Source organism: Moschus berezovskii, chromosome 8, assembly GCF_049115385.1.
Source record: "Moschus berezovskii isolate FMDL1 chromosome 8, NW_MosBer_1.0, whole genome shotgun sequence".
In the NCBI taxonomy this organism is placed as follows: domain Eukaryota; kingdom Metazoa; phylum Chordata; class Mammalia; order Artiodactyla; family Moschidae; genus Moschus; species Moschus berezovskii.
Window position 1 is genome coordinate 62,679,279 of NC_142467.1, and position 14,177 is coordinate 62,693,455.

General features: G+C 36.6%; 2 protein-coding genes across 6 annotated transcripts in view; one reads left to right on the forward strand and one right to left on the reverse strand.

Moving 5' to 3' along the window:
* Positions 1 to 5,019, forward strand: part of FAM13B (family with sequence similarity 13 member B) — an 82,911-nt gene extending 77,892 nt beyond the window's left edge. For all 5 annotated transcript variants that reach the window (XM_055428736.2, XM_055428739.2, XM_055428737.2 and 2 more), the window contains 4 exons: positions 788 to 871; positions 969 to 1,132; positions 1,767 to 1,868; positions 3,976 to 5,019. In XM_055428736.2, coding sequence (XP_055284711.1) covers positions 788 to 871; positions 969 to 1,132; positions 1,767 to 1,868; positions 3,976 to 4,099 — 474 coding nt within the window. In that variant the 3' untranslated portion in view covers positions 4,100 to 5,019. The remainder of the gene's footprint in view (positions 1 to 787; positions 872 to 968; positions 1,133 to 1,766; positions 1,869 to 3,975) is intronic.
* Positions 5,020 to 7,923: 2,904 nt separating this feature from the next.
* PKD2L2 (polycystin 2 like 2, transient receptor potential cation channel) overlaps positions 7,924 to 14,177 on the reverse strand; it is a 51,022-nt gene continuing 44,768 nt past the window's right edge. The window contains exons 13-14 of the mRNA XM_088838647.1: positions 8,463 to 8,575; positions 7,924 to 8,020 (exon numbers count right to left, since the gene is read on the reverse strand). Of these exons, the coding sequence (XP_088694773.1) occupies positions 7,924 to 8,020; positions 8,463 to 8,575 (210 nt within the window). The remainder of the gene's footprint in view (positions 8,021 to 8,462; positions 8,576 to 14,177) is intronic.

A 14,177-nucleotide genomic window follows, 5' to 3' on the forward strand; every position in this document is an offset into this window, starting at 1 on the left:
GCTAAAGTGTAAAAAACCGTCCATATGTGCAGCCAACTGATAAATATGATGAGGTATATCTGTATGGTGGAATATTATTTGCCATGCAAAGGGATGAAGTACTGGTACACACTATAACATGGATAAATCTTGAAAAACACTTAGGCTAAGTGAAAAAAGCTGGACACAAAGGCCACTTAGTATATGATTCCATTTGTATGAAATCTCTAGAATAGACCAGCCCATTGAGACAGAAAATAGATTGTTGTTTGCCATGGGCTAGGGAGAGAGGGCTAATGAGTACAGTTTCCGTTTAAGGTGATGAAATGTTCTAAAAACAGATAGTGGTGATGGTTGCACAACTTTGTGAATATACTAAAAACCACTACATTGTATACCATAAAAGAGTGAATTTTATGATATATGAATTACATCTTAATGAACTGTTATTTTTTTTAAAAGAAATATAAGGGGTCCTCAGACCAAGAAAGTTGATAGCTCTGTTAAAAAGAAAAAATGCTCCCAATTAAATTATCAGTAACACTTCATTAGTTAGAATTTTAAAAGCATTTATTGAATGAGCTCTTTAGAATTACCTAGTCATAAATTATCATTTATCACTCTTAATGCATACATAACCAGTAAAAAGCAAAAATATAGTCAGAAATTCCTAAAAACTTTTAAAGCATATGGTTAGGATTTTGAAGATAAAGGTTAAGGTCTGTTATACTTGATTTTATCTGTGATAGTGAAGTGAATCTTCCTGGAATACTCAAAATGTAGCCCATTTGTATGTTTATTGTCACAGGGATCTCCATCCACCAAGCGAAGAGGTCAGATGTTACAGCCAATCATAGAGGGAGAAACTGCACATTTTTTTGAAGAAATCAAGGTAATCCTTAAGAGAAATCATTCTGTGATCTCTTTCCTAAAGGAAAAGCTGAAACTATGGCATGTTTGATTCTCTGTTTGCATATATATATATTCAGGAAGAAGAAGAAGATGGTGTTTGTCTGTCCTCTGAGTTAAGTGATATCTTGAAAACTGCTGTACAGGCACAGTCATCATTGGAAAACTCAGAATCTGATGTTGAAGAAAATCAGGAAAAACTGGCTCTAGATCTCCGATTGTCAAGTACTCGAGCAGCTTCTATGTATGTATGCTGGTTTGTGATTTTAGCCTGTTAATGTAAGAAATACTCAAAAATTTATACGCAAAGAAATTTCAGTGTTAAATAATTGAATACTTGGAGAGAATGAATACAGTGCTCAAGAAATAAAATGATTTTATAAAGTGTGCTTTACAAAATGTGTTGTCATTCACATTTTCTGAATTGAAAATTAGTGTGTGATAAAAATTAAACTAAAGTCCTATGTTTGCTGTATGACAAAGTGCTGGAACCAGCTGAGAGTTATCTGTTAGTTTATGCTCTGTCAGTTTCTTTACCTGATGCGGCCTTGGATTCTAATTCTTAGCCCTGGCATCACTTTAGGATCATGTGGGAAGTTGTTTTGTTTTTAAGTACTTATGCTGAGCCCTACAAGCAGCTATTCTGATTTAATTGCTCCAAGGTGAATCTTCAGTTCAGTTCAGTTCAGTTGCTGAGTCGTGTCCGACTCTTTGCGACCCCATGATTCACAGCACGCCAGGCCTCCCTGTCCTTAGATATTTGTTATTCCAGAAGCTCACCAGCTGAGTTGATTTTGCAGCCAGGGTTATAAACACTGTTAAGAACATGATGAATTTAAAGTACCCTTTCAAATATTTTCTTCCCGTTTCAATTTTAGGCCTGAATTACTGGAACAACTTTGGAAAGCCAGAGCTGAAAAAAAGAAACTACGTAAAACACTACGGGACTTTGAAGAAGCATTTTATCAACAAAATGGAAGGTTTGTTTGAGCATCACAAAATTTAATCCTCTTTCTTCTTAAGTCACATGTCCTGCCCATATGTTGAAATAAATAGATAAGAATAGAAATAAATTGTGCATATAAGGATGCTAGCATTGAAAATAAAAGTAAAAAACCTTCCTTTATTCCTTGCAGCCGTGCTGTTAATGGAAAGAAAAAGCTAGAGCTGGAGTAAACAAAATCTGACAAAATATATCAGTATTGTCCTAGAGAGGCGTGGTTGAGTGTCAGTTAAGTTCCTTAATTCAGTATCTTTACCCTTTTGGAAGTGTTTCTGAATGAGATCTCCTTTTAGAAAGGGTCCCAAATGTTTGTGTTATTCTCAATTAGTTTGGATTCTTCTACTGACACCATGACTGCTTAGGCTGTGTGTTGTCTCATTCTAGGACACATACTTCCAAGGTGTGTATTAGTGTGGCAGTCTTGGGGCTCCTATAATACAGTATGGCCAGTGCCTTTATCTAACTGGGTAATACACAGTTGACCCAGTGGGACTTTCTTAAAAGTAAGGAAAATACATTCTAATTCAGATTGTGGCCAGAAATGACAATTAATTTATCTCAGGCCTCAGAAGAGTTTTTCCATGTTACCAGATGATCTTACCAAGCCATTTCTCTAGTAGTTCTCCCACATCAGTTTTGTGTCTGTTTGAGTTACACCATGATTAACTGTAGTCCAGAAATATTAAATGGAATGTTCTAGAAATGAACAATTCATAAAGTATAAATCGTGAACTGTTCTGAGTAGTGTAATGAAATCTTGTCCTGGCCTACCCAAGACATGAATCATCCTTTTGACCAACGTATCCTGCCCCTTAGTCACTCAGTATCCATCTCGTTTATCAGGTTAGCCATCACAGTATCTCAGTTCTTGTATTCAATTAATCATTATTTAATTTAATGTGTCCCAAAGCATAAGAGTAGATATGTTAGCAATTCGGATATGCCAAAGAGAAGCCATAGAGTACTTCAAGTGAAAAGAGGGGTGAAAAGAGGGAAAGAAAAAGGAAAAGAAAATTCTTAACTCAATCAGTGAAGGAAAAAAAATAATCATATGCTGAGGTTGCTAAGAACTATAGTAAGAACAAATCTATCCATGAAATTGTGAAGAAGGAAAAAGAAATTCGTACTAATTTTACTATCATACCTCAGACTGTAAAAGTTATGGCCCAATGCATGATAAATGTTTAGTTATTAATAATATGAAAAAGGCATTAAACTTGTACAATAAGATGTTTGAGAGAGACATATTTGCATAACTTTTATTAGAGTGTATTGTTATAGTTATTCTGTTTTATTATTATAGTTATTAATCTCTTCTTGTGTATTTATAAATTAAAATTTATTATAGGTATGAATGTAAAGTATATATATAGGATTTGGTTTCGGGCATCCACAGGGGTCTTGGAATGTATCCCCACGGATAAGAGGAAACTACTGTATTTGAGAGTCTTCTGTGTAGGGTGGCATATATGGTTTAAAAAAAAAAAATCTCAAGTGCATTTTCCAAGTGCTTTCTAATTCTTTGACTTATTGGGAAAAAAACCTTTGCTTATAATTAGGATAGTGCAATGTTTTACCTGATTATTAAACTGAATTGCATTGGATCCCTAATATAAAGTGAGAAAGATGACTTTTTTGCTACCAGTAAGATGTTTTACATCTTAATTTACTGAAGCCAGAGTTAAGTAATATATGAAATGACTCACTGTAATTCTCTAGAACTTACAATACACTTACAGACCTGACAGAGTCTAGCAATGCATGTCTTATTAAAATATTTGATTATCACACGACTGAGCGACTGAACTGAATAACCTCCAATTATTATTGATACTAATAATATCCATTAATGTGTCAACACATTATATCCAAACACATTAATGAATATTATCTGTGTCAATAATTAGAATTCGAAGTGTTTTAGGAATATTCTGTTGGGTTGAAGGGAAATAGTCCAATAATCTTTGTTTCTTGCAGAGCAGTTTTTTATTTGAGCTTATATTGGGTAATATTCTGTCTCACATTATGACAACTTTTGGAATTTTATTTTCCATATGATCTCTAAGTTTTATTTTCTCTCCTAGGAATGCCCAGAAAGAGGATCGTGTTCCAGTGCTTGAGGAGTACAGGGAGTACAAGAAAATTAAAGCCAAGCTTAGGCTTCTTGAAGTTCTTATCAGCAAACAAGATTCTTCAAAATCCATATAAAATATGGTCCTTGAAAACATCATAAAACCAGTTGTATTCCCTGAAGCTATCATCATGTGTACTTGGCTGGTACTTAAGTTCATTCTGTCAGGCACTCAAGAGAGTTTCATTTTATACTTGCTGGTGGTGCCACTAGAGAAGTGATGGGAGGGTAAGTAGCCCTTACCTAGGGAGTGCGATGTTCCATATTAACCGCAGACTGTCCTCTCTACCTTTAGCAAGCATCCACTTTTCTTCATTGTTTTGTACTGCAGATACATCGTGTTATTAAAAGACTGATATTTTATCTTTTCAACTTTAAGAACTTTGAAGATAGAAGCTTTTTGTTATTACCAACTTTATTATTTTGTTTCTCATTACTCAAGAAAATTGAGAGGAAAATCTTCACATTGAATTCTTCTTCGGTTGCCTTTTTCTTACAGAATGACTGAAAATTTGAAAGAAAAGCCTATAAATGTGCACATATGCAACTATGTTCTATGTTTTCTTAAAAAACCAAATCAACTGAAATTTCAAGTCCTACAATGGAACATATTTCTGTTAAATGCCCAAAGTGACGCTTTGTCATCCATAGTATGTTAGCAAAATTTTGCAGTTCAGTGGTCACACAGCTCCTGAATGAAGATAACAATGGCTAGACCAAAAAGTGACCTTGCTTATTAGTGTAGTGAAAATACACACCACGCATGACACACAGAACTGAATTATATCACATGCTGCCTTTGGGACTTAAGTTACTCTTTGTTTCCTCAGTTGCAGTTTATCAGTTGGTGATGATGTGATTTGTCTGGATTAGATCCTGCGTTTTTTTCCCCTTACCCACCTCCAGATAATGTGAGAAAATAGCCATGTCAGCATGTAGGAACTGATGGTGCTCAGATTTGTGTGTTCAATAAAATGGGCTTAAATTGGCAAAAGAATCATTATGCCTGAAGTGAATATATTCTTAACAAGGGCTATACCACTGCACTTTTTCTTGTATCTTTGGGGGGGTGCATCATTTTTTTTTCTTTTTTAGCAAATTCCATAAATAAAATATCCTCTAAAGGGATTTGCTCAGTCACGTGCTATTTAAAGCACCTGGCTATGTGATTATTGTGGTATGCCCCTTGTCATACACTCTAAGCATATCTTTTTTTCTTTGGGTTTGCATGGCTTTTCTTCAGGTTCTTTCCTGGTATTATTCTGCTAATTAATTTCACAGAATAGTGACTTTATTTGTGCTAACAATGTAATAGTCATTAACAGCATATTCTGATCGGGCTTAATCTAAGTGTTAATTCTTTTCCTGGTGCTTTTTTGGATTGATGTGTGTCTCACTTTGTGCCCATGTTTTGCATGCAGTGACTCATGCATGGTTTTCTTAACTAGCTAATATTCATAATTTCATATAAAAACGGACTTTTGCAACATCCTTTAATAAGGTGAGGGAAGCATGAACCTCAGACTTCTGGCACTATTACATAGCACATGAAGTAGCTTGATAATAGGTAGCATTTCTAGTACTTCACATTTCACCTGTGTGTGCAATGCCTATTTTGGGGGGAGGGAATGTTCCTTGGTAGTGAACACGTTGGGGAATAAAGCACTAAATCCAGCCCTTTTCATGTGGTTTCCTTTTGATACAGCTTAGTTCTTCATAATATACACCTAGAATCGTGAAATTGAAAACACCAAAAGATGTTATCACTTTGATTTTGAATTCATCATGCAGTGTGCATTTAGTTAATGTCTTTTAGTCTCCAGATAGGAGTATATCCAAACTTCTTATTTAATGTACACTGTGTATTGTTTTATATGAATGTTTTATTTTATATACCACATGCAAAAATGTCCATATGCACTATTTAAATGTTTTAAATAATATATTCCTTCTTTATAATGCTAAATCTATATTAGTACCATATTTTTATAAGTCATTGGCCTGACTGGTTTCATTTTAGAATTAACAGCTGCTTCATGATGTTGGTTATTCACTGTTAATGTTTGGCTGTGAGTAGAATAGATAAAAAGCATAGCAGCACGCATGCTATGTGATAGTATTGTGTGTCATAGTTCAGCAGTAAGTGGTAGAATTAGGCTGTTTGTGATAATTTTACTTTGGTACAAGTAAAAGCTGTATATCTATATACAAATAATATATAGATATATATATATGACTGTAAGTATCATTGCATTGCTGTGTCTGGCACTTCATTGTATAGACTTTTGTAATAAAAGAACTTTAATGTTCTAAGTCTCTGTAAATGTTTCCTGTTTTTTTCACTAGATATTAAAAAAGAAAAAATAGAAACCTCAGGTGTTCCCTTGTCTTAATGTTCTCAGGCTCTGTTTGAATTACCCCAGCCAGAGACCATGTGAAGAGACTGCGGGGTTATTAAGCCATGTGACTGGCTATAGCTCTAGGGAGTGGCCAGACAAAGAGGAGCCATGTTGTTGATTCTCTTTGGAAATCTAGGGAGAAGATGCAGAGAGAATAGTCCTCATTTCTTGTTGCAGTCAGTTATCTTATGAAGAAAATTTGAAATACAGTGTCTAAGAGAAGAGCTTGGTTTGAGGAAGGAGTATATTTAACAATTCCTTTATTTGAGTTTTACAGTCCAGGGACTGTTGAGCACAAACGTGGGAGTTTATGGTCAAATAATGTTGCTTAGGTTAAGAGAACATGTGGCTCTTCTAGGAGGGCTTGCTGCTGCTGCTGCTAAGTCACTTCAGTCCTGTCCGACTCTGTGTGACCCCATAGACAGAAGCCCACCAGGCTCCCCCGTCCCTGGGATTCTCCAGGCAAGAACAGTGGAGTGGGTTGCCATTTCCTTCTCCAATGTGTGAAAGTGAAAAGTGAAAGTGAAGTCGCTCAGTCGTGTCCGACCCATAGCGACCCCACGGATTGCAGCCTACCAGGCTCCTCCATTCATGGGATTCTCTAGGCAAGAGTACTGGAGTGGCTTGCCATTGCCCTCTCCGCTAGGAGGGCTTATATAACCTCTATTAGAAAAGTTTCCTTGCAGTTTCCCAACTGCCAGCCATTCACAATTTCCCAACCATCCAAACAGGGCTTTTGCAGCACCCTCATTTATACTTTCCAAACATAACTTGTGTTTTTATAACCCTAAAGCTCCTGCATGGCTCTTTTATTTTCTTTTTCAAGGATATTTTGCTTTATAAAGTAATTGAGGAAGCACTTTTGCGAACTTTCAAATGTGTTACTTTAGAAACTGTCTAGATGAATTTATCATTTGAAGGTATTAGTGAAATTTCTGTAGGTGGTTGGGAAGTTTGTTCTACACTTTGCCTTTTTCCAGGAGACTTTCAACTAGGAAGAATGGAGGTGAGATTATTTTACCTGTGGTCTTACATAATGGTTTTCTAGGATTCTAAACGTTTATTGGCCCAAGAAGTTAGAACATGGTGTGTGATGAGAATACCTACCAGCAGTTCTTATACTCTGTGTAACACTGTGAAAAGTGTCTTTACTTACTTAACCATTTACTTAGAGATCTGCCCCAAGAACTAAAAGCAATATTATTTTATACTTTGCATTTTCATTCCTAGAATTTAATAATAAATCTCATTATAAAAGTCTTTACCTGTACCTGTGTGTATGTATTGTGGAGGCTTGTAATATGCATAGATTGTATATTGTGTCCCATTCCTAGAAGTAATTTGATGATTATCATTGACCCTGATGAAAGTTTGATGGTACCTAGTTTTGTGCTTTTAAAATGTACCCAGAATGGGGACAAATTTAGGAATTAACTCAGTTCAGGAATAAATTGTTAGAAATGGGCCATGATTGTATCACAGATTCTCACCTCCACTTTTTTTCAGTATTGTAGAGCCGAAACCTTCCTCATCACTCGGTTTAGTTTTAAACTGACATAGTGTAATTCTTTCTCCAGCTCCACAGCATATAAAAAGAGGCTAGAGGATAATTTAGAAGGAGATAGAAAATGAGTCAGTAACATTTTTGTACCTAAGGAGACAGTAGGTTGTTAGCGCCTATTGTGAAATACTTTGAGTGGGAGGATAGTATTTCAAGCTTCCAAAACATGCCTAGTATGGCCAGTTACAGATCTGATATTCTAAACATGTGTGGAGCACAGTATTTATTTACTATGTATGTCAAGTATAAATGGCATTTCCTGTTATTTAGAGATATAAGGACAAAAGCAATTGGTCTTACTCTCACCTTCCATTTAAATAAATGGAGTCTTATGCTTTCTCTGTTACTTTAAAATTGGGTAAAAAAACCTGGGAGAAAATGTGGTATCTTAATAAGATTCTGGGTTCAGGAAAATTGTGGGATGTCCCCAGTCCTCATATCATGATACTCCACAGTACCCTGATTAGAACAAATGCTTACTCTCGGAATTCTTGTTGAGTGACAGTCTGGTAGTCATCTTGAATTTCTGTAGAATAATACTTTTTCTCAAGCCTCTCTTTCCATTTTTTCATCTGCTCTGCACTTTGAATCTCCTGTAAAGTTAGAGGAAAAACGTATGCTGCAACCTTTATATTTTTCTCTATTTCAGGCCTATGGCGCATAAGCATCACAGGGTTGAGAATCTTATACTTTACTCTCCAGGGCTGTGATTTTTGAACCGCTCTGACTTTTTGCCCTGCCTGGTTTTGAGGTTTATGCATAAGCAGAGTCACCAAGAGAACTTGGTGTTAAAACTGTTTAGCAGGGTTAGGGGTTTTTAAAATTATGAATATTGGCTTATTCCCATTTCACTTCCTGGTGAAATATACATACTTCAGAAAACCCATCTCAACCATCACTTTTCTGTGAAGCTTTCCTTGACATTCATAGATAAATAATACATTTCCTCATAGAGCAGCAACTAGGTGGGGGCATTTGCACAAGCTCCTAGGTTCTAGTCACTCTACCTCTTCCCTGTAGGTGGTAACTGCTTCTTAGAATTGTTTGTGGATTAATTTGGTGTTCCACAGTGGTTCTTGCAGTCCTCTCATGCTCAGAAATGAATTCTGTGATGTAACCTCCCTTTTTGAACTACCTAACATGTTTCTTTTTTTCGGACTGTACCCTAACTGATGACTGGTTGGTAACTAAGACAGTCCAAAGAAACAGACCCCTATAAATAGTGTACCTCCACCAAGGGACATAGTTGACTTGAGTTTGAGATCACCACCTGGCTATTTGGGATTCCTCAGGCTACTGAATGAACAGGCAAAGAAGTGACTGAGGTGACTCATCCCAGTTACCAAGGAGAAATTGGTGTTGCCACAAAATGGGCTCAGAGAAGACTGTGTTTGGAAGCCAGGGAATTCTTAACAGTGCCTCTTAATACTTCCATGTCTAAAAATAAACTCGTTTAGTATACACATTGAGTTCTTAAGGAATTGTGATCCGAGTTGAAAAGATCTTAACGTCATCCAGAGATGGCCACAGTTACTCTTGGTACTTTGCTTCTCCCCTTCTGGGGAAAAAATAAAAGAGTGCTTTCATTTGTATATAGGATAGTTCCGTCTTATTAGATGGAAACTAGAAATATTGTCATTTTATGGAAGTTCAAGCGTGTACTAAATTGCCAAAGGGGTGAATTGGGCTGACCATCTATCTAATATCTCTCAACTGAAAATTTGCCCTCTTACACTTTTACATATGCTCTTTTATACGCTTTGATGCTGGGTCTCAGGCTTTGTAAACCTCATTCCCCAGACTCTCTTGCTGCCGGATTTATTAGGTTCTGCCTTATTGGGTCTGGAGAAAGCAATGACAAGCCACTCCAGTACTCTTGCCTAGAAAATCCCATGAATGGAGGAGCCTGGTAGGCTGCAGTCCGTGCGGTCGCTAAGGGTTGGACACGACTGAGCGACTTCACTTTCACTTTTCACTTTCACACATTGGAGAAGGAAATGGCAACCCACTCCAGTGTTCTTGCCTGGAGAGTCCCAGGGATGGGGGAGCCTGGTGGGCTTCTGTCTATGGGGTCACACAGAGTCGGACACGACTGAAGTGACTTAGCAGCAGCAGCAGCAGCCTTATTGGATGATGGCAGGGAGAAGGTTCTTGTTTCCTTTCTATCAGCATTGCTTTCTGCAAGTGATAGTTACCTCCAGCAGTAACTAATGGTCCAGCTTCTTTTGGCTTCTCCAGAAGCAGATTCATCACACTCCCTAAGAAGTATCCGGAGCAGCAGAGGTGGGATGGAGGCGACCTCAGAGGTCTGAGCAACGGCTCCAGGCCCTTTCTTAAGTGTCTTCAGTTCAGTTCAGTTCAGTTCAGTCGCTCAGTCGTGTCCGACTCTCCGCGACCCCATGAATCACAGCACGCCAGGCCTCCCTGTCCATCACCAACTCCTAGGTTCTGATAAACCCACCTTTTGTAACTTTAGCCCTGGGAGTGGTAGTATCCTCCTACAGTTATTATTTATGAATTGCTTCAGTGTTTTTACTGTTTCTATCTTCCAGTACCTGTGGAACCAATTCTCTATAATTTTCTCTGTTTGAAATACATAGTATCATTTCCATTTTCCTGACTAGGTCCTCACTCATACATGTAGTATGTCATTTGGTCAGGTGTATTTTTTTTTTAAGGAATGTTTTCAATTTTTTCTTATCTTGGTTTTAAATGTTTTAAAATTAATCCCTGGGCATTTTCTATTTTGTTGCTATTATAGATTCTTCTATTATAATATTTAGTGAACTGATTGATGTTTGCATATATGACATGATGACTGTATTTATATAAATTATTTTTTCCTACTACTTAATCTTTTTGTCATAATTTTCCAGTTCATTGTATACCTGAAAAAGAGAATCATATCTCAAATAGAGGTAGTTTTTACTTTTCCCTTTTCAACTCTTGTACTCCTCGTGTAATTTTCCTGCTTAATTCTTTTGACTGATCCTTTTAATACATCTTTGTCTTGTCCTTGACATGTCCAGTGTTTCCCTGTTAGGTAAGGTGCTAGCTTTGGGGTGAGGTAAATTTGTTTTTATCATGTCAAGTAAGAGTCCTTTGATTCCTGTTTCGTTTTCCTCCTCAAAATTGATGTTGAATCTTATCAAATATCCAGCATCTATGGAAAATAATAATGTAATTTTCCTTTTTTGATTTATAAATAGAATGAATTATGTTAATTAGTTGATTATATAGTTTTAAATCATCTTTACATTCTTAAAATAAACCCTATCTGAGTCATATTGTATTCTGTTGGATTCTGTTTGCTAATACTTTGTCTAGGATTTTTGCTTTTTTGTGATATTTTCTTTTTCTGTTTTGTTTTTTGAGGAATACAACCTTTTCCAGTTCTTAGAATCACTATATAGTTGCTTTATAAAAGTACTTTGGAAGTTTTCAGTTTTCTCTTTGCTCTAGAACAATTCAAATAGCTTGAAATTATTTATTCCTGGAAAATTGGGTAAAATTCCCTTGTGAAACCATCTGGGCCTGAGTTACTTTATTTTTTATTTTTTTATTTTTTTTTATTGGAGGCTAATTATTTTACAATATTAGCTGGTTTTGCCATACATTGAGTTCCCCCTCCCAAACCCCCCTCCCACTTCCCTCCTCCCCTTATCCTCCCTCTGGGTCATCCCCGCATACCAGCCCCGAGCATCCTGTAACATGCATTGACCCTGAACTGGCGATTCGTTTCACATATAATATACATGTTTCAATGCCATTCTCCCAAACCATCCCACCCTCACCCTCTCCCACAGAGTCCCAAAGACTGTTTTATACATCTGTGTCTCTTTTGCTGTCTCTTATACAGGGTTATCATTTGCATCTTTCTAAATTCCATATATATGCGTTAGTATATTGTATTGGTGTTTTTCTTTCTGGCTTACTTCACTCTGTATAATAGGCTCTAGTTTCATCTACCTCATTAGAACTGGTTCAAATGCATTCTTTTTAATGGCTGAGTAATACTCCATTGTGTATATGTACCAAAGCTTTCTTATCCATTCGTCTGCAGATGGACATCTAGGTTCCTTCCATGTCCTCGTTATTATAAACAGTGCTGCAATGAACATTGGAGTACATGTGTCTCTTTCACTTCTGGGTTTCCTCGGTGTGTATGCCCAGGAGTGCGATTGCTGGATCATATGGCAGTTCTATTTCCAGTTTTTTGAGGAATCTCCACACTGTTCTCCATAGTGGCTGTACTAGCTTGGATTCCCACCAACAGTGTAAGATGGTTCCCTTCTCTTCACACCCTCTCCAGCATTTACTGCATGTAGACTTTTGGATAGCAGCCATTCTGACTGGTGTGAAATGGTATCTCGTTGTGGTTTTGATTTGCATTTCTCTGATTATGAGGGATGTTGAACATTTTTTCATGTGTTTGTTAGCCATCTGTATGTCTTCTTTGGAGAAATGTCTGTTTAGTTCTTTGGCCCATATTTTGATTGGGTCATTTATTTTTCTGGAATTGAGCTGCAGGAGCTGCTTGTATATTTTGGAGATTAATCCTTTATCAGTTGCTTCATTTGCTATTATTTTCTCCCATTCTGAAGTCTGTCTTTTCACCCTGCTTATAGTTACCTTTGCTGTGCAGAAGCTTTTAATTTTAATTAGGTCCCATTTGTTTATTTTTGCTTTTATTTCCAATAGTCTGGGAGGTGGGTCTTGGAGGATCCTGCTGTGATTTATGTCAGAGAGTGTTTTGCCTACGTTCTCCTCTAGGAGTTTTATAGTTTCTGGTCTTACATTTATCTCTCTAATCCATTTTGAGTTTATTTTTGTGTATGGTGTTAGGAAGTGTTCTAGTTTCATTCTTTTACAAGTGGCTGACCAGTTTTCCCAGCACCACTTGTTAAAGAGACTGTCTTTTCTCCATTTTATATTCTTACCTCCTTTGTCAAAGATAAGGTGTCCATAGGTGTGTGGATTTATCTCTGGGGTTTCTATTTTGTTCCATTGATCTATATTTCTGTCTTTATGCCAGTACCATACTGTCTTGATGACTGTGGCTTTGTAGTAGAGCCTGAAGTCCGGCAGGTTAATTCCCCCAGTTCCATTTTTCTTCCTCAAGATTGCTTTGGCTATTCGAGGTTTTTTGCATTTCCATACAAACTGTTTGATTATTTGTTCTAGTTCTGTGAAAAATATTGTTGGTAGCTTGATAGGGATTGCATTGAATGTATAAATTACTTTGGGTAGTATACTCATTTTTACAATATTTATTCTTCCAATCCACAAACACGGTATATTTCTCCATCTATTAGTGTCCTCTTTGATTACTTTCACTAGTGTTTTATAGTTTTCTATGTACAAGTCTTTTGTTTCCTTAGGTAGATATATTCCTAAGTATTTAATTCTTTTCGTTGCAACAGTGAATGGAATAGTTTCCTTAATTTCTCTATTTTCTCATTAGTGTATAGGAATGCAAGGGATTTCTGCTTGTTGATTTTATATCCTGAAACTTTACTGTATTCATTGATTAGCTCTAGTAGTTTTCTGGTAGAGTCTTAAGGGTTTTCTGTGTAGAGGATCATGTCATCAGCTAACAGTGAAAGTTTTACTTCTTCTTTTCCAATTTGTATTCCTTTTATGTCTTTTTCTGCTCTGATTGCCGTAGTCAAAACTTCCAGAACTATGTTGAATAGTATTGGTGAGAGTGAGCACCCTTGTCTTGTTCCTGACTTTAGGGGAAATGCTTTCAGTTTTTCACCGTTGAGGATAATGTTTGCTGTGGGTTTGTCATATATCGCTTTTATTATGTTGAGATATGTCCCTTCAATTCCCACTTTCTGGAGGGTTTTTATCATAAATGGATGTTGAATTTTGTCAAAGGCTTTCTCTGCATCTATTGAGATAATCATATGATTTTTATTTTTCAGTTTGTTAATGTGGTGTATTATGTTGATTGATTTGTGGATATTGAAGAATCCTTGCATTCCTGGGATAAAGCCCACTTGGTCATGATGTGTATGATCTTCTTAATGTGTTGTTGGATTCTGATTGCTAGAATTTTGTTAAGGATTTTTGCATCTATGTTCATCAGTGATATTGGCCTGTAGTTTTCTTTTTCTGTGGGATCTTTACCAGGTTTTGGGATTAGGGTGATGGTGGCCTCATAGAATGAGTTTGGAAGTTTCCCTTCCT